Source organism: Chinchilla lanigera, unplaced genomic scaffold, assembly GCF_000276665.1.
Source record: "Chinchilla lanigera isolate Chin_1 unplaced genomic scaffold, ChiLan1.0 scaffold00017, whole genome shotgun sequence".
Lineage (NCBI taxonomy): Eukaryota > Metazoa > Chordata > Mammalia > Rodentia > Chinchillidae > Chinchilla > Chinchilla lanigera.
In genome coordinates this window covers 15,711,881-15,735,206 of record NW_004955418.1, presented here as the reverse complement: position 1 = coordinate 15,735,206, position 23,326 = coordinate 15,711,881, and the positions used below count along the sequence as shown (strand labels likewise).

At 38.5% G+C, this 23,326-nt stretch overlaps 1 protein-coding gene across 1 annotated transcript in view; it reads left to right on the top strand.

Moving 5' to 3' along the window:
- The first annotated feature begins 16,495 nt into the window (after nt 1-16,495).
- Lnpep (leucyl/cystinyl aminopeptidase) overlaps nt 16,496-23,326 on the top strand; it is an 87,009-nt gene continuing 80,178 nt past the window's right edge. The window contains exon 1 of the mRNA XM_005382222.2: nt 16,496-16,945. Coding sequence (XP_005382279.1) covers nt 16,927-16,945 — 19 coding nt within the window. The 5' untranslated portion in view covers nt 16,496-16,926. The remainder of the gene's footprint in view (nt 16,946-23,326) is intronic.

The window sequence follows — 23,326 nt, the reverse complement described above, 5'->3', positions numbered from 1 at the left end:
GTCCAAGCAAGTGACTTTGCCCCGAGAAGCACAGTATTTAAGTATTTAAGTACACCACTGCTCAAAATAGGAAGTGTGAAAGACCATATATTAGCAAGCAAAAAGCACGTAGCACTGCATATATGATGTCTGATTTCATGTTTGCACATTATGTTACTACAGATTTTAAAACAAAATATAATGAAAGATTACTTATATAGCATTTATCTGTAATTTAAGATCTTTTCATCAAATCGTAATACATGCATATAATTCATAAATATAAATATGTATATTGTGGGCTGGGGTATAACTATCCCCAGCATAAGATAAATAGATAGATAGATAAATAGATAGATAGATGATAGATAGATGATAGATAGATAGAATGAATAGATAGATAGAATGAGTAGATAGAAAAATAGAACAAATAGAAAGATGATAGATAGAATGAATAGATAGTGTTATGGTTTATGTCTGTGTGTCCCCTCCAAAGCCTCATGCAACCATGGGACAGGCTATTAGAGTTGAATGATTGTGGGTGTGAGAGCTACACCCGCCCTGGGTGGATAGTTTGCATATGTAAGGGAGAGGAAAAGAGTGCTTGAGGACATTCCTCCCCCATTCCACCCTGGTGTGTGCTTGCGGCTTAGCTGTGTTCTGCCACCCTGAGCTAGCTCTCTGCCATGTGCCACTCTGCCTTATAATCTGCCAAGTATGGACTGAAACTTCCACAAACTGTAAGCGAAATAAACCTTTCCTTCCTTAATTTTGGGTGTCAGGTATTTTGTCCCAGCAAGGAGAAAAAAGTAACCAAGACAGATAGGTAGAGTGAATAGATAGAAAGATAGAAGGAATAGATAGAATGAATAAATAGAATGAATAAATAGAATGCAAAGATAGACCATATATATACATACATATATGCATATATATGATGCATATGGCAGTTCTTACTCAAAAATTTTTCAGTGTTGGGAGTACAGAATCAAAAATTTTATGGAATGCTTAAACATAAACATAAATTTAAATGTAAACGTTGTTGAATAACGTGACTAAATTTCCTGAAGATGTTTCATCTATATTTCCATTTTATGGTCAAATTTGTTAAATTTCATTGCGTCAGGATTATGTTAACTGAATAAGTTATTTTTATGGTAATTAATAGTATTTATAGTAATGAATAAACTTATCATGAAATTATTTATATTACATATTTGAAAAATAATGTGACATAATAAACATAAGGGCAATATCTTTATTACTTAAATGTGTGAGGTTTCTTTTTATTTTTAGATTTGATGTGGGCTTGTTTGCCATGAGAACCGTCATGTCTCTACACATCTCACCTTTCTTCCAATGCTGAGTTGTAGTGGTTTGTTCATTTCTATTGTTAACAATTTTAAAATAAAATGTCCAAAAGGTAGACTTGAAAATAAATTTAGATGCATTCTGGTTTGAAATTCTCATTTTAATATGAACAAAAGTTACCTGTCCTGTGCCACATAGCATGTAAATGAAAGGGACAGGACTAAAGCCTGAGTCTTCCAAAATCTGCCCATAGCATTCCAAATAGGCATACTCTTGATGCATGAGATTATTCCAAAGTTTGGAAATGTAGCTGACTAATTTCAACAAAATTACCACCATTGGTAATTCTTTTTACAAAATCATTCTTGTATTATAGTCTTTTTCATGTTTTAATGATTTATGTATTCTTTTCATAATAAATCTTGAATTTATTCATCCTTTAAGCAAATTGGAAATCCCAGAGCTAAAATCCCATCTAAGCATTTACTCTGTGACTTCTGTAATTGGTTAACTTCTTCACCCACAATGTGCTCTCTTGTACAATCAGAATTTATAATTCCTTCTCTATCTACTGTTTGAAGATAAAGTGAAATAATAATTATGCAAAAAGAATGAAATCATTTCTAGAGATTGGCAAAAAAAGGCTTGCACCTGTGTGTACAATTTACAAGCTGTTTTCAAACACTTCGGTAGACATAGTGTTTTATGAATCAGGTCAGTAATTTTTTTCTCGCATATGTTTCAGGCGAAAGCATTCTTTGAATCTCTTAGGGCTCAAGGGATTATGTCTGCTTATTTTCCAAATTGTTTTCAAGACTATAGTAAAAAATATTAAATAGCTAGAGAAGGGTCTTCCCATTCAGAGGAAGTGGGTATTGATTAGTATTTAAATTATCAGTATAATTTATGAGAAGAAAAGATTAGGAGTAGGGCTACATCTTGATGTTAAACAGACAGAACAATACCAGCAAAACTCAGGGCAAGTTTTGAATATTTTGCTTAATCAGGGAAGAGGCTAAAAAAAAATCAGCCATCATAGCTGCCTGCTCTCCGCTCTGGATTCCAGCTGATGGAAGAAGGATGTTTCAATGGTGTATCTAAAAGTAAACTTCCCAAATAATACATATATGTAAATACAGACATAGATATTTGGATATAATTGTAATTTGTAGCCTGAATGTAACAGTCTTCCCACTACATCACTATTTTGTTTCTTTCATTTTGTTTTATCTTTTCTTACTGTCTCGGAGTTCGCCTCAACAGTTTTAACTATAAGGAACTATAGTTAACCAATTAAAAATTTATCTTTCTTGTGTACCTTTCATTACCTCATCCCATCTTCAACTCATACTGAACTACTTTATTTAATTTTTACAACTTGTGGAAAATACCAGAAAAATTGTAAGGGGTAAACATTAAGAAACTAGAGATTATTAGATTAATCAGACTATTGAAACCAAATGTGAACATTTATCAAAGACGCAAGCCAGAACACCTTTTGACTTAGTCTCACATTTATAAGGAACCTCAAAGGAAGAATTTTGAAGTCCTCTCCACTGAAGTTGATCCTGCAGTTATGGAGGCACAGGAGAGAAAAAAAGATACTTACCACATCACTTTAATCCATTTGCTATTGCACAGTAATGTGATTGTACTTAATGCAACTGAACCATACACTTAAAATGATTAAGTGAATTTAACGTGAATTCTACCATAATAAAACAAATGAGAGGAAGGTGCTATTGCACTTTAACAAATCTTTTGAAAGTCTCAGAATTAGAATGCATTATATATTTTGGTTTAAACCATAGCTTAATGTAAACATTTATATGTATTATCATATTTTGTATCTTCATATTAGCATCATCACATTGTAAGGAAACCTCTTCATCTATGAAATGCCCTTCCCTACCCTTCTATTAATGTTTTTTTCCATAAAGTAGCTTGGAATAAACAAAGAAAAGACCATTCTACATACAGGTAGTAAGCTGAGTCAATTCAAGTTCACATAAGTGAATCGGTGTGAAAATTTAAATGAGTTTCATGAAGACATGAATCAATATATAAATGACATTTATTTGTATAATTAAATGAAACTAGGGACATCAGGGCAGGAGGGGAGAGTGCTATCTAATCAATCATGGGATCTTGGAAGCCTCTGTGACTCTAGATTTGACCTAATCATGGAACTACCTTGCTTTTTATAACACCTAAGTGATATTCTTCTAGAAGTCTATCTACTTTAGCATATAGAAATCAAATGAGTAAAGAATATGTGTATGTATATATTTATCAAGATAATATGTGAATTTAGCAATAAATATCTATGAATTTTGGTAGAACTGTGTCATCAACATTTCCATAAATATGCAAGTTCTTTTTGTATAATAATTTCATCTGACATATTCCAAATTTTTAATTCTCTTCTTTTTAATTCTTTGTCTAAATACAATATTGAATACTTTTTTTTGCTTTTTCCATAATATTGCATTATGAAAAATTCTAAACATATGGAAAGTTTTAAATAATTATATAGTGAACACTCATGTTCCTACCACCTAGATAACACAACATTTTGTTGTTTGCATTTGCTTTCTCACACAAGCCATTCCTGTCTCCATTCACCAATCCATTTATTCTTGTGCATTTCAAAATAAGTTGCAAATAGAATGCCCTTCACGTATGCTTCAGTGAGATTTTTCCTCTGATTTATTTTATTGTGGTAGAATTCACTTAAAATTCACTTAATCATTTTAACAATATGGTTCAGTTGTATTAAGTACAATCACATTAATGTGCAAACTTTATCACCATCCATCTCTAAAACCTTTCTCAACTTGCAAAAATCAGTGTATATGACCAACAACAGATGAATGGATATGGAAATTGTGGTGTTTACATACAGTAGAGTGGTACTCTGCCATAAGGGTATATTTGAGGAATTCATAGGTAAATGGATGCAAGTAGAGTATATAATATTGCTTTGAGGTTTTTTTTTTTTTTTTGGTTTTTCTCTGGTACCGGGAACCGAACTCACAACCTTGCACTTGCCAGGCAGGCGCTTTTGCCGCTGAGCTAAATCCCCAGCCCAGAGTATATAATATTAAGTGAAGTAAGTCAGATACACAGGCTTAAATAGCGTATAGTTTCTCCATTATGAAAAACTTAAAGTATATATGTAAATGAGGAGCGAAATGGAGGTAGGGAGAGGTTCAGGTGGTTCCACAATTACATCTTCCATTGTCTCAAAAATATTAACATATATGCTAATTTGTTTCATTTATACTACTAGTTAATTCATTGAAAAGAAAGTTCTGTGCTAATATCTGTTTATTTCTTCTTTGTAAGAGATCATTTTTGTCAATGGCAATACACAGTGTAGCTATTTCATTCTCATCTTTTGTTATACAATTTTGTTTTATTTTTTCATATAATTAAAAAAGAAAATGGTGACTTCAAGGGCTGAGGGGAGGGATAGGGAGTTATTGTTTAATAAGTACAATTTCTAAGATTCATAAGAAATGAATACAGAATAAAGTAATTGCATCATGTGATGAAAATATGAGGATTATTGTGCCCATAATATTATAATAGTTTTTAAAAATAAATACATTACATTTATTATTGTAATATTTCAAGAGATTGATTGTAGATGCCAGGCCACCAATACCAACCCAGACTTGGCTAACATTCATTTTACTTTTTTTATCATGAATAAAAAAAATGAGATGTGAAAAAGCTATATACAAGATCATAAATTTTTAATAGGGTGAGCAGAAATGACATCTCTGGAATGCCCTCATTCTCCAAAATGCCTAGAGAGAATTTTGTGGTTTTACTGACCCACTCAAAACAAAAAATCTCCCAGATCCCAGGAGCCAACCATGCTCTCTTCTAGTTTTGTGTGGGGGAGAGTCTCTCAAGATCCAGAAATACAATTCAGTATCACGCTAAGGAATTTCTTGGCCTGTATCATGTATATTCTTCTTCATTTCATTCTTGGTCTGCCATTAGGCCTAGAGAAGTTTTCAGAGAAGTAACTACTATAGTGAATCCTGAAGTTTGAATGAAGTTTGTGGTGGTCCTGTGTCTTCTTCCTCCTTCTTTTTTTGTCCACAGTAAACTACTTGGTATCCCTCCAAATAGTCAGTCACAGGAGCTAGTTTTCTACCTGAACACCAACTGTTTACCAACACAAGCTTGTTTAAAATGACTCTATTTTGAGTCTACAACTTTCCCTTTGTTTCAATCATTATAACCTTTCATTTATCTGTGTATCACTATTTTTCTCTTTCAATATCTAATACTTAATAACACTTACATTTATACAGTTTAAACCAATCATTTACAGTTGGTCTTCCACATCCATGAATTCTGTATTCACGCAACCAAGGATCAAAAATATTTAGAGGAGAAAAAAACTGTACTCAATATGTATGGACTTTATTCTTGTCATTCCTTAAGCAATGTAATTTATACAGCATTAACATTTTATTAACTATTATAAGTAACCTAGAGATGCGTTAAAGTCCACAGGAGGATGTATATAACTTATATGAAGATATTGTACCATGTTATAATATAAGGGACTTGAGCGTCTCTGCAATTTGGTAACCTAAGGACCCCGGGACTAATATCTCACAGATACAGAGACAGACTGTATAGGTGATCTGCTTTCGACAAACTTAATCTTTTTTTTTAACTTAATCTTATTTTTAAAAAAGTTTATTGGTACATTTTAGATATACATAATGATCATATTTATCGTAGGAAATCTGTACCTGTACATGATATATTTTGATTTTTCTATTTTTCCCATTCCCCCTTCCTCCCTTCAACCCATCTTTAACTCCCTAATTACAAAGTTTTGTTTCCATTTTATCCTTTTTTAAATCATGTTTTCCCCTTTCCTTTCCTTCCTTTTCCCCTTCCCGCACTCTGTAGTTCTTCCTTCCTTTTGAGCAAATTTCTTCCCATCTCACACTCTCTATTGTACATTTTGGTCCTTATTTACTCTTTCAGTTTCTCATACCAAGAAGACAATGTGATGTTTACACATGCGAGTCTGACTGATTTCACTTAACAGCATGGTCTCAGAATGACTTAATTTACCTAGAAATGCCTCAAATTTATCCTTCTTTTTGGCTGAGTTTTATATATATATAACTTAGTTTTATATATATATATTTATATATTTTATATATTTATATATATATAAAACATCTTTATCCATTCTTTGGTTGATGGGCATTTGGGTTGTTTCCATGATTGCTAACTAAATCCTATCAAAATGTGGTCTCTAAATCACAAAGAAAGTGGAAAAGGATCATGAAAGAAGTTGTTATGCTAGGTCAAAGCACATGTATAACTTATATAATTTAGTATTTGACTAGATGGTGCTGGATTATTTTCCCAAAAGGAGTTTTAGTTCACTTTCTTCTTACCCTTAAATCCTGTACTTGTTAGTACCAGACATTAATCTCTTAGCTCTAGTAAAATTAATGTAAAGGATGGCTCCCTGTGATATTTACATAGCTTCACCACTAGTTTTTAAAATTGTAAACAGATTCCATTGTACCTGATTTTCATTTCCTATTTATGCCCCTCAACTTTGGTAGGACCTGGGCTTTGTTACCTAGTCCTACCTTTCTCATAGGCATAAAATCCAAGGCTTCTGAAGCCTTCAAGGTGAAAGATGGCCTCAGTCTTTGGCTAGGGTTCTGCTTTTAGTTAGATTTTGATCCCTGAGTATTCCTTACTGCCTTTCCAGGTCACTGATGCCTTTAAACAAACTTTAAATAATTTGATTCTACACTTAGTTATTTTTGGTAAGAAGATCAACTAGGGTACCTACTCTAGCACATTTCCAGAAACAATCATAATTTATTTTCTAATATGCAAACGCCTAACATTTTACATAAAAACTCCTTAGGATAAAAACTGGTTTACAGTATTGACTATGTAGTATTGATTTCTCATAAATAAAGTTGGGGGATGCCTAACACTGCGTCATACTTAAAAAATTAACAATAAAAGCAGATCACCTGTCCAACATTTAAAAGCAGAAATTTTTCTGATATTTATAGGAAGAAATAATTAGAAGGTCTGAGAAATGCACACCTAGCTAGCAATATGGGAAAAATATTTTTACTTCTCACTTATTTCTTCAAATTTTACTTCTCACTCATATGTTCAAAATCTTTTTTTTCTGGTCACATTAGTTTTTATTAGCACATGTTTGCAGTAAATAATGATTACATTTATCATAAAGAGTCAATACATGTACATAACACATCTTAATTCCCTACCCCTCCCATTCCTCCTGCTACTTCCAGTTCTTGGCCTCTTTCCTGTTTGCAAAAGCTCTATTTCCCATTTTTTCTTCAATCTTTCATGATCTTCTGTTAGTTTATTCTTTTATCTTCACAAGTCCTAATCTTTCCATGCTTGCAGATAAGGTTAGCAAAGTTGTTTTCTATTCTCAGTACATAATTCAATAATTCTCCTCTTCAGTTTACACACATGATCTCCCATGCCTATCTCCATTACCATATTATGGCCTATCTCCAGGCCATAATTTTTGTTTTTGATATATTTTAGGTTCATGCTTACATAATAAATTCCCATATTAATGCTACCTTGGCTGTTCTTCTAGACATACAAACTGTACTTTAGTTGAAATTATAAATCCATTTCACAGTAGGCCAAAGAAAGTCCTAAGGGATACAGAGGAAATTACTTCTCTGTTTTAAAACAGTTCACCTTTAAAAATTATTTTTTAGTACATTGAATTTGGAAACTCTAGCTCATCTCTAATATTTTGAGTTAGAGTTTGGACAAGGATAGACAGAAAACTCTTAAAACTAAGAAAAAAAATGCAAAGAGGCCAGGATAGGGGTGGGAGAACTTTTTCTGAAATAAAAACAATGGTTTCCATGGCATAACGATGCTGGCTAATAATATTATTTTCTTCCTGTCAATATCTCCAGGTGGAAACCAAAAGGCTAAAGCAATCTTAGGAAAACCAACAGGGCTTTCTAGCTGGACAGGGGTGAACAGATAAACACACGCTGATAGGGATCAAAGAAAATTCTGATCTGAAATAACTTGCACAAGCTGCATGAATCAGAGCTCAGTGTCAGGCTCTGTGTCCTGGCTGAGTAACTTAACTTGCAGTCAGGGAACAAATGAAGATAACTTAAGCAACTACAAGTAGCAGGTTGGTTCATGAAAGAGGTCAGATAACATTGAAAGACGTGTATTTATTTATTCTTGTTCTAAGTTGTGCCGCATATATGGATATTAGTCCTGATACTACTAAATAAAGCAATTTTTAAAAACCATGTTCTGTCTTATACAAAAGCTATTACCAAGTAGGAAAAACACATTTTTTCTGTTAGTTTTTATAACTGTGCCTCTGGGAAGCCTAGGTGTTTGGACTTCAAGTTATTTGGACTTTATGGTCAAGGAGAATATATCAGCTGTTGGCTCCTCACTCCCACGGAGGATCTAGACAGAAATAACACCCACAATACTGGCCTCGCAAATCCAAGCCTAAACAGAGCAGTGTGAAAAAGGAAACCTCACAGTCTTCTGTCGCAGTACATCTCCCCTCACAGCTACATTCGCTTTATAACTCTCATTACAGATTCATTCCCCTGGGCCAATAAAAAGTTAGAATATTAAATTGTAGCATTTAGTCGTACTTTAATGCAGCTTTAGAAAATGTGATGCTCATTTCTTTACATTTGGCTGAGAAAAGGGCACTGAAGAAAGGACCTTGAAAATAGGAGTAAGGCCAGAGAGTGGATTCTACAAAGTGGGCAATAGCCTTGGGTAGCAAGGTCCGGAGGGCAATGTCTGTCATTTACTTGAGTGTCATATGACTCATAGATGACATATGATAAGTGTTTCTTGGCTGAAAAACAGCACCTGGAAGTAAGGGAGAAAAGAAAATGGGACTTAGGGAACTCAGAGACAAACCTAACCAGCAATTCTGCCTCAGGCTAACCCTGCAGTACCTGCTCGTACATGTCTGCACGCAATATATACCTATCCTGCATGCTTGTCCTGGCTGACCGCACAGATTGTAAATGCCTTAAAAGCAAAGCTTTCTGTCCTATTTTGTTTTTAGTTGTTTTTGTGCTCTGCACACCATGGGCTCTCAATAAATATTGCTGAGTGATCGACAGCCTGTGCTGCCAGCCTTTAGCCAGAGGGAGGAAAGAGACACCTGAGTTAGCCCAGAATCACAGTCAAGTGTATTTTTCTGCATAAATATTACAGGGCCTTCTCATGCTACAAAAACAAATAAATAAAAAGCTGAAGGGTGCATGTTATAGGAGTACGATTTAGCTAACGGTAAGGAAAAAAAAAAAAAACAATCAGAATCTTCAGGTGTATAAACACTTCCCTAGAAAGAGCGAGTCAATCAGTTACCAGCTAGGGTTCGTTATGTCACCAGTCTGGTTTTTATAGAAGAGGACTATGAATCATTTTCATGGCTGGAGCAAAGCTTACCATCGCTGTCATTTCCTACCCTACCCCTTCTCATATAAGGTTCAGAGGCCAACTGGACACTAAAGACTTGGACTCCTCAGGACATAGCTATTTTAAATTATCACTTTGGAATATGTCAACATCATAGAAATTTCTTTTCTGTCACACTATACACTCATAAGTCTAAACTTTTTGCATGCATGCTGCCAAAATATTGGATTGTTTATTTTATTATTGAGTTGTAGGAGTTCTTTAAATACTTTAGATTCAAGTCTCTTGTGAGGTATATGATTTGCAAATATTTTATCCTGTTATCTGTGTGGCCTTTCCTCTTTTTGATGCTACTCTGAAATCAAATCTATCTTGATAATTATCTTCAATCTCATCTCTAATGTGAGTTGAATAGTGTCTTCCTGAAATTTTTACATTATATACGTAATTGTCAGTACCCTGAATGTGATCTTATGAGGAAATAAGGTTGTTACAAACTGAATAATTTGAAGTCTGACTGGAGTAAGGTAAACCTTTCTTCTGATCACTGTCCTTAGGGGAAATTTGGACTCAGATACACACACAGGAAGGATGTCAAGAAACTTAGGACAGGGGCCTGAAAGAAAGCTTTCTGTAGTGCCTTCAGAGGGAACATGGTACAGTCAGCATCTTCATCTTAGGCTTCAAGGCTCCAGAATGGTGAGATGCTATAGATAGTCCTCATTTAATGACCTACCTGCTCAAAGACTGCACGGACTTATGATATACTTCTTGGACTTACAACATTTTCTTTTCTAGAACAGTATTGTACATCTTGTTTATAGAGCCTCAGTGTCTTTTTTCATACATTTGTTTATGCAGTACTGTAACTTCTGGTGATTATACCGTATAGCACAGTACTATAGTTTTATGTTTTATGTTACAGTACTGCATGTGAGTTATATAAATAAAACAAAGTTGTAGTTTCCTTATATTTATATATATATTTATATTTATATATTTATATATAAATAAAACAAAGTTGTAGTTTCCTTATATTTATATATATATTTATATTTATATATTTATATATAAATAAAACAAAGTTGTAGTTTCCTTTGACCATTTCTTTGTTCTGAATATTGTAATGTACATACTATATACAATTCTTTATTTAGCAACCAATTCATTTAACTGACTACCTAGTCACAGGAACTGAACTGGGTTGTTAAATGAGAAATGTCTGTAAATTTCTGTGGAGTCACTCAGATTATAGTAGTTTTTACAGTAGTCCTAGCAAACTAACACAAATACCCAATGAAAAAGTTAGATTTATTTTGCTTTAGTAGTTACATCAGATTAAGTTCAAGGTTTAATAATATTGTATACCATTTTTTGTTTTGTAATCTTAGCTATATTTCTTAATTATATAAAAATTACAATGTATTGAATGAGCTCTATCTTCCCTTTTCCTGTACAACTATCGTAGAACTTGTTCTAAAACAATAACCTTCATATATAACCTTTAGTGGACATTTTTAATACCTAATTAATATTTTGGTTGCTTACTTTACCCCTGCCCTTTTGAATAAGAAAAAAGATTTTATTCAAATACTAACCCCCTTTCTGTGAAACAAGAAGGATTACTCTGAGCACAATACTTCAGGATTGCTTTGTCTGAGAATCAACCGTGGTAACATTTCTGTTCCCTGGGGTTGGTTTAGAAACGCACAAAATACAGTCTTGCCCAATGAGACCTGAGAAGACTTCTCATGGGGATTTCTGAGAAAAGTTTTTCTGTTCTCGAGAAAGAGATATGAAAGAGAATGCCCCCTCTTCCCTCCCTACTGCAGCCAGCTTTCGGACCACATGCTGGTTGGTCTTTTAGAAAATTTGTCAGAGTGGAGAAAGAGAGGCTGGGTTCTTGATAAAGTTAAGAGGCTGTAGGTGAAGACTGCCTTATCTCTGGACTTATGATGTGAAATTTAAAATTTTCTTATTTAAACTAGTTTGTTTCACATTATTTTGTCATTCAAACTAGTATGTAAGTGCTCTTTCTTAATAATAACCTTTTAAAAATTTGGTTGAATTTTTTAACTAATATCAGAATCTATAAGAACTCTATTCCATAAGTATGCCATCTTCTTTTGTGCTTCAAACATGTCTTAATTTGATATAACTTCAAACATCACTAATTAATGTGCAGTGTGTGCTGTGAATGGGTTACACAGTAATGAGATACCAACTTTTTCAGCCCTGAAGGTGTCTGGAAACCTCATGGCAGTCATTTTGTTTTGACATAAGCAGCTTCCTTCATTTGCTCAAGACTACTGATCAAATAAAATCTTAAAATGTGTGCTCTCATTGTATTGTTTATTGCTAATTTTGAAACAATTTAAAAACTATTTAATAAGGACAAATCCAAATATGATATGCACTACCAGTTAAATAGTTAATGGACTAGTTTTCTGATAGCTGGATGCTAGCTATATTTCCATTTAATTCCAACTTCTTTTATGGGGTATTGTCATTGACCTTAACTTCCTAATGGGTAGAGGAGGCAACAGTAACCCCAGAATACTGATTTAGAACAGAGACGGCCTGAGGTCAAGTCCATGCCTTCCCTGGACTGTGACTCAACTGTCCACTGTCTTACCCATTCCAGACTGCAGATCTCTCATCCATTAAATGTGAGACTTGGATTCGCAGACCAAGCACTTGTTTTAATTGAAAAAAATCCCTATGTTGACTTCCAGCTTGTTGGTTTTTTTATTTCTTAAATTTTGCTTGCAGTTTTAAATTGGAGTGTTTATTTACACAGAAATACAAAAATTTTAATTACAGATGAAAAAAACTCAGGATTTTAAACATTATTATTCTCATTAAATATAGTTTGGAGGGTACAGAGTGATGACATAATACATGTACACATGTAATGATCAAATCAGGGTAGTTGCCATTTCTACCTCCTTACACTTAAAAAGATATTAACTTTAAATAATTTTTTTTTTTTTTTGTATTTCTGAGACAGGGTCTTGCTATGCAGTTCAGGTTGGCCTTAAGCTCACTTTGTAGCCAGTGTTATCCTTGAATTTGCAATGATTCTCCTGCCTCAGTCTCCCAAGTGCTGGGAACATTTAATAATTATATATGCAGTACAATATAGTATTTCAATATACGGAGAAGTGATCAAATTAGAGTAATATTTCCACCCACTGGGCCGGGGATATAGCTCAGTGGCCTGAGTGCCTGCCTGGCAAGTGTGAGGTTGTGAGTTTGATTCCTGGTATGAAAAAAAAAAAATATTCCCACCCATTTATTACTTTGAAGCCTTCCAGCTCCCCTCTTCTAGTTTTTCATAAACTATATAATAGGTTATTGCGGACTCTAGTCAACCCTCTATAAAACTAGAACTTACTAGTTCTCATAGCTCGTCTGCCTGGGTACCCATCACCCAACTTCCTTCCATTTCCCTACTGCCCACTCTCCCTAGCCTTTAATAATCACTATAGTGTACACTCAGATTGGCTTTCTGCATCCATGTATGAGAGTGCACATGTGGTATTTGTCATTTGTGTCTGACTGTCACATGACATAATGTTGACCAGTTCCATTTGTTTTGCTATAAATGGTGGGATATTATTCTTTCTATGGTTGAATTATGTTTCATTGTATAGATCTACCACTTTATCCATTCATTTGTTAATACACATGTAGGATGATTCCACATCTTAGCTATTATGAATAGTGCAATAATACACATGAGCACACAGTTATCTCTTAGATACAGATTTTGTTTCCTTTATTTTATTGTAAGTATGAAAATGTATTGGGAAATAGGAATGGGGAATAGGACTAGCTCCTGGGAGACACGAGGGGTCCCAAATGAATGGATTGCCCTTCATTTCCTTTACTTATTTATTTATTTTTGTCTTTTTGAGACAGGGTCTCGTTATGCAGTTGAGGCTGGCCTTGAGCTCATTTTGTAGGCCATGCTGGTTTGGAACTCACAATGATCCTCCTGCTTCAGCCTCTTGGGTGCTGAGATTACAAGTGTGCACCACCGAGCCCACCTCTTATTTACTTTACATATACCCTGAAATGGGATAGACAGATCATAGGCTAGATGCATTTTTTAGTGCTTTGAGGAAACCCTATGCTGTTTTAATGGCTGTTCTAATTTATATTCCCATTCTTAGTTCTTTATAAACAAATGCCATTTATTTAGGGTGCTCATATTTTTTCTTTCATTCTACTTGTTATATATTACAGTACAAATGTTAAATGATATGCAGCAATGATTTTGTAAAAGGTAGAGGGGCACACTAGAAAATATCGTACTGTCTCGTATGACAATGAGTAGTAGCTTCCTAATAGTTCAAAGTGTTATACCTTTAAACTGAAATGGAAGTTCTGCGTGGGAGGAAAGGAAAGTTAAAGATGGAAACATAATGGGTTTCAGTAGTGAAATTGTGCAATCTTTTTTTCCTTCAAAAAGGCTTGCCAGGCATAATGGCGCTTGCCAGGTATAGTGGCACATGCCTGTAATCCCAGCACTCTGGAGGCTGAGACAGGGGGATCACTGAGAGTTCAAGGCCAGCCTGAACTATGAAGCAGGACCCTTTCTCAAAAACAAAACAAAACAAGGCTGAAGGAAGTCAAATGTAAAATATTATCCAAAACAAAACAAAACAAAACAAAATTTATTACTCTTTTAAGAGTAAGTAGAATTCTGAAACATATTGGTTTTGCTTAGTCTTTTTTATACTTAATATACAGTCCTAAGCCTGAAGAGAGGAAAGAAGTTGGCAAAGAGATTATTTGTCTTCGTGTTAAAGAAATCTCAGAGAGATACCTTTATCCACCTGTATTTGCTAATGTAGTGCTGAAGCCTTTTTACCACAAGTCTGCAGCATTTGAATATTTCAAACAAAACACAAGACAATGTGTTTCACACTTCAAAGTATGACAAACTGTGACTTACACGTGAGGTGAGGCAATTTAACAAGCCATGGAGTTTTAAATATCCCTAACACTAAAGTTCTTTGGCTACAAAAGGGAACATGACATAACCTAAAATAGAGGAAAGAGCTTCTTATATAAGCAATACACTGTGAGGGGTCATTTAAATAAAATTCAGCTTTGCTTATACTCTGTAATATCTGAACACTGAAACACTATATGCCCTGCCGTTCACTTTCTATTTGTGGTTACCAAGTGCCCTTCAGGGGCCCAGCCTAAGGACTGTGATTATCTTTCACAGGATGAGAAGAGAGAGAGAGATCTGAGGCATCTTACGATACAGATATTTTCTCTGTATTGACCACAAACACAATTAGAGATACTCACTGCAGAGATGTTCGCTGGGTTTTTAACATGAGTGAACAGGAACTCTAAATATCACTGCACTCATTCACTTACTCAGTTGAAAAAGTATTCATTGCGTATTTACCTAGTCATCAGAACACAGCCACTAAGAAGGTAAAGATCCTACTAGCACGTAATTTGCATGCTTGAGAGGAAGACTGATATAAGTGATAAACCAAGACTGTTGTTTTAGAGGTTTGTGGGCCCTGGGGGTGGCGAATAAAGCAGGGCGAATCTTTACAAATGGATTATGTTTGTAGCTACTCTAAATGTGTGGTCAGAGAAGGGTTCTTTGCAGAAGAGACATCTGAGCTGAGCCTAAATGACAAGAAGAATCAGCAGGCAAAATACCAAGCACGAGGACCAGTTTTTGTGCAAGGAACACGCGAGAGGGATGGCTAGCTAACAGCGCAGGCTGAACTTGGCCACCCAACAACATGAAGGCCTTTGCGGCCAAATCGTAGTGAACGTATGTGATGAGGTCCCAGTTAGGGAGGGAATTTTGCTTTTGGTATCCACTGCAAGTTCTAAAGGCAGACTGGGAAGTAGGAAATGTAATGCGGTGTCATTTTAAAATGCAACACTGTACTTCGATCTTTTCTCTTTAAATGTAATTTCTAATTCTAGTGTTGGTCAAGAAACATCCCGCCGTCCCTGTTTGCTCGGGCTGCGGGCGCTCCCTCCGGGAGGCTTGTTTGCCGGCCCAGCTGCTGACAGCCTGGGAGCCTGTGACAGTTGGCAGGCGCTCCGGGCGCAGCCGAGCCAAGTCTCTGCGGGGGCCGGGCTGCGGGCGGGAAGGGTGGCGGCGATGCCCGGTAGAAGCGAGAGGAATGAGGAAGCCGCCGGCCGAAACTCTCCGCAGCGCAGGGGCCCCAGGCGGCCGTCTCGGAGGCTGGCAGGGGCTGCTGGATGTGGCGCCGCAGACAAGGACGGGCCCGGGCTATGGCGCGGCTGCTGGGAGCGAGGGCGGCGGAGAGAGCCTCTCCGGCCTGGAGCCGCGGGCCTCGGCCGGGGGCCCAGCCGCGGCACCCCAGCAAAGCGCAGGTGTTGACTTAGGGCGGGGTCGGAAGGCCTCGGCCGCGTCCGGCAGCTCGAGGCCCGGGCCAGGTTTTTGCGATCCGGGCCTGGTCTTGCGATCCGCCTGTCCGCTGGGCCGCTCCTAGCCCCCAGCCGCGGGACAGGCGCTGGGGGGGTCCCCGCCCCCTGGTTGTCGGCCCGCGCCGCGGGAGGACGCAGCGCGCGGACGGGCCCCGCGGGCACAGGCGACTTCGCGCCTTCTGCTCGCAGCCTCAGCGGCACTCCCCGCCGCCCTCCAGACGAGCTACCCGCGCTCTCGCTAGCGGGGCGCCCCGATTTGAGGCACAGCGTGGCGTCGGTTTATTGTCCATCTTCGAGATGTCCGCTCCCCGGAGCTGTGCTTTGCGGCGGCACTGCGGATGTCGCAGCGCCCGGGACCCAGCGGAACGCAGCGGGCTGTCACCCGGCCCGGAGAAGCGAACACACTTGTGAATCCGCGCGACCTCGCGCCCGGCGCACTTCCGGAGGCGGGGCTTATCCCGACCCCGCCCCGAAGTCGGCCGGGGTTGGGAGGTGCTGGCCGCTCCGCCTGCCTTGCCCTTTCTGCAGCGGTCGGGAAAACCCGGCGCGGCGCAGGCACAGAGCGGCGGAGCGGCGCCGCCCCTCGCGCACCTCCCCGGCGGCCCCGGGCGGCCGCGCTGGGCATGCTCAGTAGGCAGGGCCGCTTCAGCTCGGAGTAGGAAGATTGGGCGCTCGCGCTGAGCGGAGCCGCGGCGGGGGAAGATGGAGCCCTTCACCAATGGTGAGTGGGCAGCCCGAGGCGCCGGGGCCGGGCTCCCAGGGACCGCGAGGGTCTGGGGTGTGTGATGGGCGGCAGTCGCGGGGTTCGCACCCGGGCGGGGGCGGGGAAGGGGACCCCGGGAAGGCGGCGGGGGGCTCGGGGCGGGCGTGAAGGTCGGCGCCGCGCGGTCCCGGGTGCGGCCCGGTGAGCGGACCGCAAAGTTTGGGCCGCTGAGCGCGGCGGGAAAGTTGGCAGCCCGGGCTCGCCCGAGAAGGCGGGGTCGCTGCAGACTGTGCGCCGGGCCGGCGGCGGCGCCCCGGGAGCTGTCCCTGCCCTTCAGCAGGTCGCGGGCTCGGCTCTTCCCGCCGGCGCGGGTGGGGGCGCGGGCTCGGCCGCTGCCGGGTGGGAGGAAGAGAAACTTCGCCAGGGCTCGCCCGCCGCCGCTGGGTCCGCCGAGGTGCGGACCGCGTCGCCACCCTCGCGTCTGCGGCAGGGCGATCTCGCTTCCTGTCATCCGCTCCCGCGGAGATCCGTTTGTCAGTCGAGACTCATTAAAAAAAAAAAAAAAAAAAATCACAGTGATAGCGCAATGGGGAATGAGGCTAAGAGCCAGCACAGGAGCCTGCGCCCTGGAAATCGCCACAGCCCTTTTACAGGGTGGAGGAGTTCACCCACCCGAGTCAGAATGATGGCTTTTGTTTGGACCACAAGTGAGAGAGTCGCCGTAGAGGGGTGATCCTTGACAGTCAGCGTTGCGAAATTTTTGCAGCGTTGAGAAATGGATTTCCTCCTAGGATAGAAAGTAGGAAAACTGTTAATAGAGGAGGCTGCGCTGAAATTACGAGATTCACTCTCAGGTTGACATGGGTTTACCTGCAGAGGGTAGGCTACTCAGTAGCCCATTAGTAGGAGACAAAGTCTATCCCTGGTTGGGTGAGTTAGTTGCCACCCAACAGAGGAGAGAGATATTGTCCACTCCATCGCAAACCCAGCCCGACTCTGTTGTATGCTGTGTTGTATTCATGGGGCTGTGAACTAATCATCATATTCTCATTTCTGATTCAGAATGCTTTATTCTGTTGCCATCTTTCTGTTCTGTTTAATCAGGCTTAATGATGACAACTTTGTGAATACTCTGTCCTATTCGAGTTCTGTTTGTAATTACTGCGCTTTCAGAGCAGTCTGGTAAAGTTACTCAGAATGAAGGAAGATTTGATCTGGAAGGAACCATAAGACCGTCTACTGCTTGAGGGTAAATCATGTCCGATCCAGATTGGTAAACCCTTGCAAATAAATACTCTGGTGGCTTGTTTCTTTGTTCTAGGCAGAATACTTGGAGCGTCACTGTTTGTAGGATTTTAAATGTGAAATTTCACCTTAAAAAATTGTCTTCACAATGAGGCTGAGTCACCTATTTGGTCGATTAGTGCGAGCTGATTTGCTGAACCTTCATCTGCAGAATTAAAGTACATTCTCAAGTCTTAAAATTAGTCTTTTCTCCTTTCACAGAATATCCTACTCTACCTGTGAATATTTGCATATTGTGACATTTGGGAGGACAATGGAAAATCTCAACAACAACAACAACGAAGTAATACTTTAACTCTCATGTTGGAAATTGGATGTCTAATCCTTTCCTATCTTACCTTGCAGATTTTCAGAGTAGCAGTCATCCCTTGAGTCTTAGGGAACAACCTTTAACAAGCAAAATAGAAACTAACGTCTAAAGTCAGCAAGAAGTTAGCTGCTGGCATTTTGAGGTGCTTTTCAGATTTGAAGTGGAGTAGGCATACTGGTGTTTTCAGACATAACAAAGTGCAGTACAAAGTATGTGTGTCTTTCTGCTGAATCCATTGAGTGCAAAAAACACACACATACAGTTTTGCCATAGGCCTGGTCATTTTATTGAAGAATATTTTATTATCTTAGAATTTATTAGTGCAGTGTTCATCAAACTTACTATTGGCTTTTTCCCACTTAATACTTTCTTGTATATTCCTGTTTGTAGAGATGTGGGAGGTTGACAAAAATATTTTTAGTAATTTAGGACCATATTTCTTTCAGTTAAAATCTTGTCAGCTGTTTCAACCTCTGACCTGAAAATGTATAAAGGAAGTGAATTTAGTTTCTGTCTTGTCATTCTGGTGTTCGGTACTCATACACACCATTAGGGCTTTCTGTAGTTTCCCTATTTTATGTCAAATGCTACTACTGTTGGTAAGGCCCATTTTCTGAAGCCCTCTGCAGGTGATGGTAGGTTCCTGTCCTGAACATCAGTGTTAACCTGTCCAGGTGACATGCTGCTGCACCTAATTTAAAATGCATGTCGAAAGAAAAGGCTTGTAAGGATGGACCTTTGCGCCAGGAATCCTTGTTTGGCTCAGGAGATATTTTTGGCCTTGCCCTTGGGAGGGACTGCTGACTATCATGAAGGCTGGATATGTGTTCTGGCTTTGGCTTTCTGGTATCTTTTACGGCGAGAGAGATGGATTAGAGAAGTACTAAAAATTGGTTTGACAGTAATTGTTGTGTGCTGTTAGGCAGAAATAGGTGAATTGGAAGTAAAGAGTTATATATTTACAACTACCACCAATGATGGCAACTATCTATTTTGATATAGGCACCAGATTAAAACAAATAATTATTTGATATTTGTCTAGCTTTGTCCTCATTTGCATGTGGAGATGGCGTATTTCAGAATAAATTAAATTCAGGTTAAAAATGCTAAAGCCAGAATCTAATTGAGAAGGCCTGAGACTGGGCCTAGAAATCTGCAGCTTCTGAGATACTAGAAGTGTTCACTAGAAATTTTGGAACTTTATGTGGTAAGTTCAGGATTTGGAAACTTGCTGATGAATGAGTTTCCCGCTGGGTGGAGTTACTGATACAGGATATTTTGTTTCTACTTTCTATTTTGTGGTGTGATCTGAAGTAAATCCAGAGATTGGGAAAGTATTGATATTTTGAAGTCCCAGAAATGAAAACATAATTTGATTATTTTATCTTTTTTTTTCATAAGAACTTAGCCCTCATGATTATTATATTACCATAGCCTTGTACAGAATTGAACAAGGGGAGCTTTCTTGTTTTATGAAATTACTTCTGTGAAATTTTTCATTTTCAGATTGGTATCCAGTTGAAAGTATTTTCCTATTTCCACAATGGAAAGTCTTGGCAGCAAATTATATTTTTGTGGGTTGTAGAGAAGCCTATAATTGTGATTCACCTTTTCATCTTATAAATAATAGTTATTCTGTAGATATGTGTGTTTTTCTAAACATGTTTTTAGTGTCATTTCTCAAAAATGTGAGGTTATCACATTTTGAACCTCCAGATACAGATGTAGATGTAGTTCTCTGATAAATTACTGCTTTGAGAGAAAACCCTATGAAATACAACATCATAGTTTCTCTTAATAATAGAAGGTTCTCTGTGACATGTTTGGGGAATAGGACTATGTAAAAATTGATGGTTAGCATTGTTAATAGTCTCTGGCTGAGCTGTAGATTTAAAAAAAAGCCAATTTTTAAATAGAAGTAATAGAAACATTCTTTGTTATCACTTACATGTTTCTAAGAGTGTCTTGAGACATGATAAAAATAGCATATGTTAGACATGGTTATAATCAGTGGTTATCATTGATGTGTGTATGATCTTTGAGAACTCAATCTGAAAGATAGAAAGATTGGTTATAAAGAAATTATCACATGGAAAATAAGTAAGGGGCGGTTTTCTGCTCAGTAAGTCACCCTCTTTTGAACGCTCATTTACAAGCAGATTTTCTGCTAGTCGTAGTTAGAGAAACGATAGCGATGATCTAAATAAGAGAAACAAATTGGAAGAGTTTAGTTTTGTTTTCACGTTAATATGCTAGTATGAAAATGTGAAAATAAAAAAGCAGTACATCTTTATCCAAGACAAGATTCTAATTATGAAGGAAGATGTACAGAATTGTCCATGTAACTTGTTCACATAACCTCTGTCACCAGTAAGCTCACATCTCTGCTGATTCAATGTACTACTTCTGTTAGCGTACACCAGCATTGTTACCCTCTTTGTGAATACATTAAGAAATTTAGATATGAAACAATTTAAGCAAGATTGCCCCAGAATTTGGGATAGACTGATATTAGGCCTTTGATTCTTGGCAATTGAGGTGAGGAGCAGAATGTGGTCATTTTCTATCTGTTACCTCATGCCTTAAAACTGTATGGAGTTGGAGTTGAGCTGCTAGACTTTTCCATAATAGCACTGTAATAACCAGACAAAGTCCTTTAAAGATTTGATTCCTTATATAGGTACTTTTTCTGAGTATTAACAGAACAAACCGAACCAGCCAACCAAAGAAACAAATAAAAAATACAAGTTTGGGAATGGAGGGATATTTTGGATCCATCATGGTGGTATGGCTCCTTTTATATCCGGTGGCCTTTGTAGAGAACGCTGCTCATTACCCTTGGGTTTCTGGACAGTAATTAATAATTTCTGTGTCCAAGGAAAAGTGGTCAAGAAGTCCCTTATAACCTTTGTAAGAACTTCACATACTGCAGAGATCTTTAGGAAAAATTGAGACTCATGAGGAGAATCAGTGAAGAGGGAAGAAATACGGAGGTTGGGGGGTAAAGAGGAAGCTGGTCGGCAGAGATTTTCAAAATGGTCATGCAAATCTGTGGCTCAGAAATGAGCCTGTGTTGGGGAGCAGGATCCTGTTGTACGAGGTTGAGAGAGTCAGGGAAGGGAAGAGGCCAGTAGCTCTTGTTGGACAAAAGGAATTGTGTAGCGATGGAAGAGTTAAGACTGGCATTTGCAATCTCTGGCAGGCGATGGAAAAATTTGTCAGGAATTTTATCAGACTGTCTTCTTTCTGTCATAGTTAAAAATTCATAGTCACTTGTAAGGAATGTTCATTCTCCTGAATGTTTTAGATTTGATTTCAAGAAAAAAAAGAAGACTATACACTCTAGAACCATCCACCTTTTCCTATAATGATAGCAATCACTTAGAATTCTTGCCTGGTTTTGCTTCACTTTTCTGTTGGTGCTTATGGTTTGAACAACGAGTCAGTAATTTTTTTTTAACTTCAAATTTAACATCTAAACTAGGAGGAAACCAGGTCCTTTGCCAAATTACAAAAAACAATTCATGCTTCCAAGGGAGTTTCAGAAAACAAGGAGAAATGGAGGTTAATTGTAGCAGACCCTTTGAAGTTCTTTTCCTTCTCATTTGTGTTGCTTCATGAAGGTCCTCCTAGGCATTCCATATATTTCAAGAATGTAGTCACTGAAACAAAACTTGAGTCAGTTGTATGAACATCTCAAGAGGGGGGGGCAGGTTGTTTCCACAGTCTTTCCCAAGTCTGGGGTGCTTCGTGGGTAGACCAATAATATGAGATGAAAGGAGTTAAAGAAAGCTTCCTGATATTTCTGAGGCGAGAGCTTTTTCAGTTGGAGAAAGTGGGAAATGAAGTGGGTGATGGAAGGATACCTGCGTGGGTTTGTTGTGCTTCCTTCCTCTCACAAATGGTGCCCAGAGCCTCAAGCCTCATTCAGTGTAATAGAGGAAATTTCTGGCCAGAAGGGGGTTTGGGACCATGGTGTTTCTCCCAGCTGAAATTGTTAGTTTGTGAAATTTAAAACAACTGTTGTAAATATTCATCATGGGGAAATAGCATTATATCATTCCAAGATCTTAGAGGAAAAAATACATAGAGATTAGTGAGAGTGTTCAGAGAGAGTTACTGGCCTTGAGGATTGATAGTATTAAAAAGGTCTTTAAGTTGGAGTTGGTAGTGTGTTCTGAAGCCAGAAATAGTGTAACACTTGTTTCAGTTGTCAGAGGTCCTCCATGGTTCAGGCTGTGGCCCTGGAGCCTGGTGGGAGGAACTGATGTTCCCAGACTCACCAGGATCATGTGCGGGAGTTTAGGTTGGTTCTCTCTTAAAAGCTACGAGCAGAAGATTTCTCTGTTCTTTGTTTTTTTTTTTTTGGTTTTTCTCCAGTACCGGGAACCGAACTCACGACCTTGCGCTTGCCAGGCAGGCGCTTTTGCCGCTGAGCTAAATCCCCAGCTCCGATTTGTCTGTTCTTTGAACCTTAGGCTGAATGCATCAGCCCTGAAGCTCACTGGCATCATCCTTTCAGGTTCTAGAATGGGTGTCCAGATGAAGAAGACAGTGCAGGCAGGGCAGAGGGTGGGGTGCTGGTCAGTAGGAACAATAAATAGCAGCTTCATTTCCAAGTCTATCAGTACAGGCTAAGCTTGGTAACTTTCCAGTTAGAGAAAGAACACAAAAAAGAACTGAAAGGGAAGTCTAGTTTGCTTGGGGGATCAGATAATACAGTATAGTCAGTGTGTTTAGTTAAAAATAAGCACATGTTCAGTAAAGGGTGGTTAGCTTTTTTC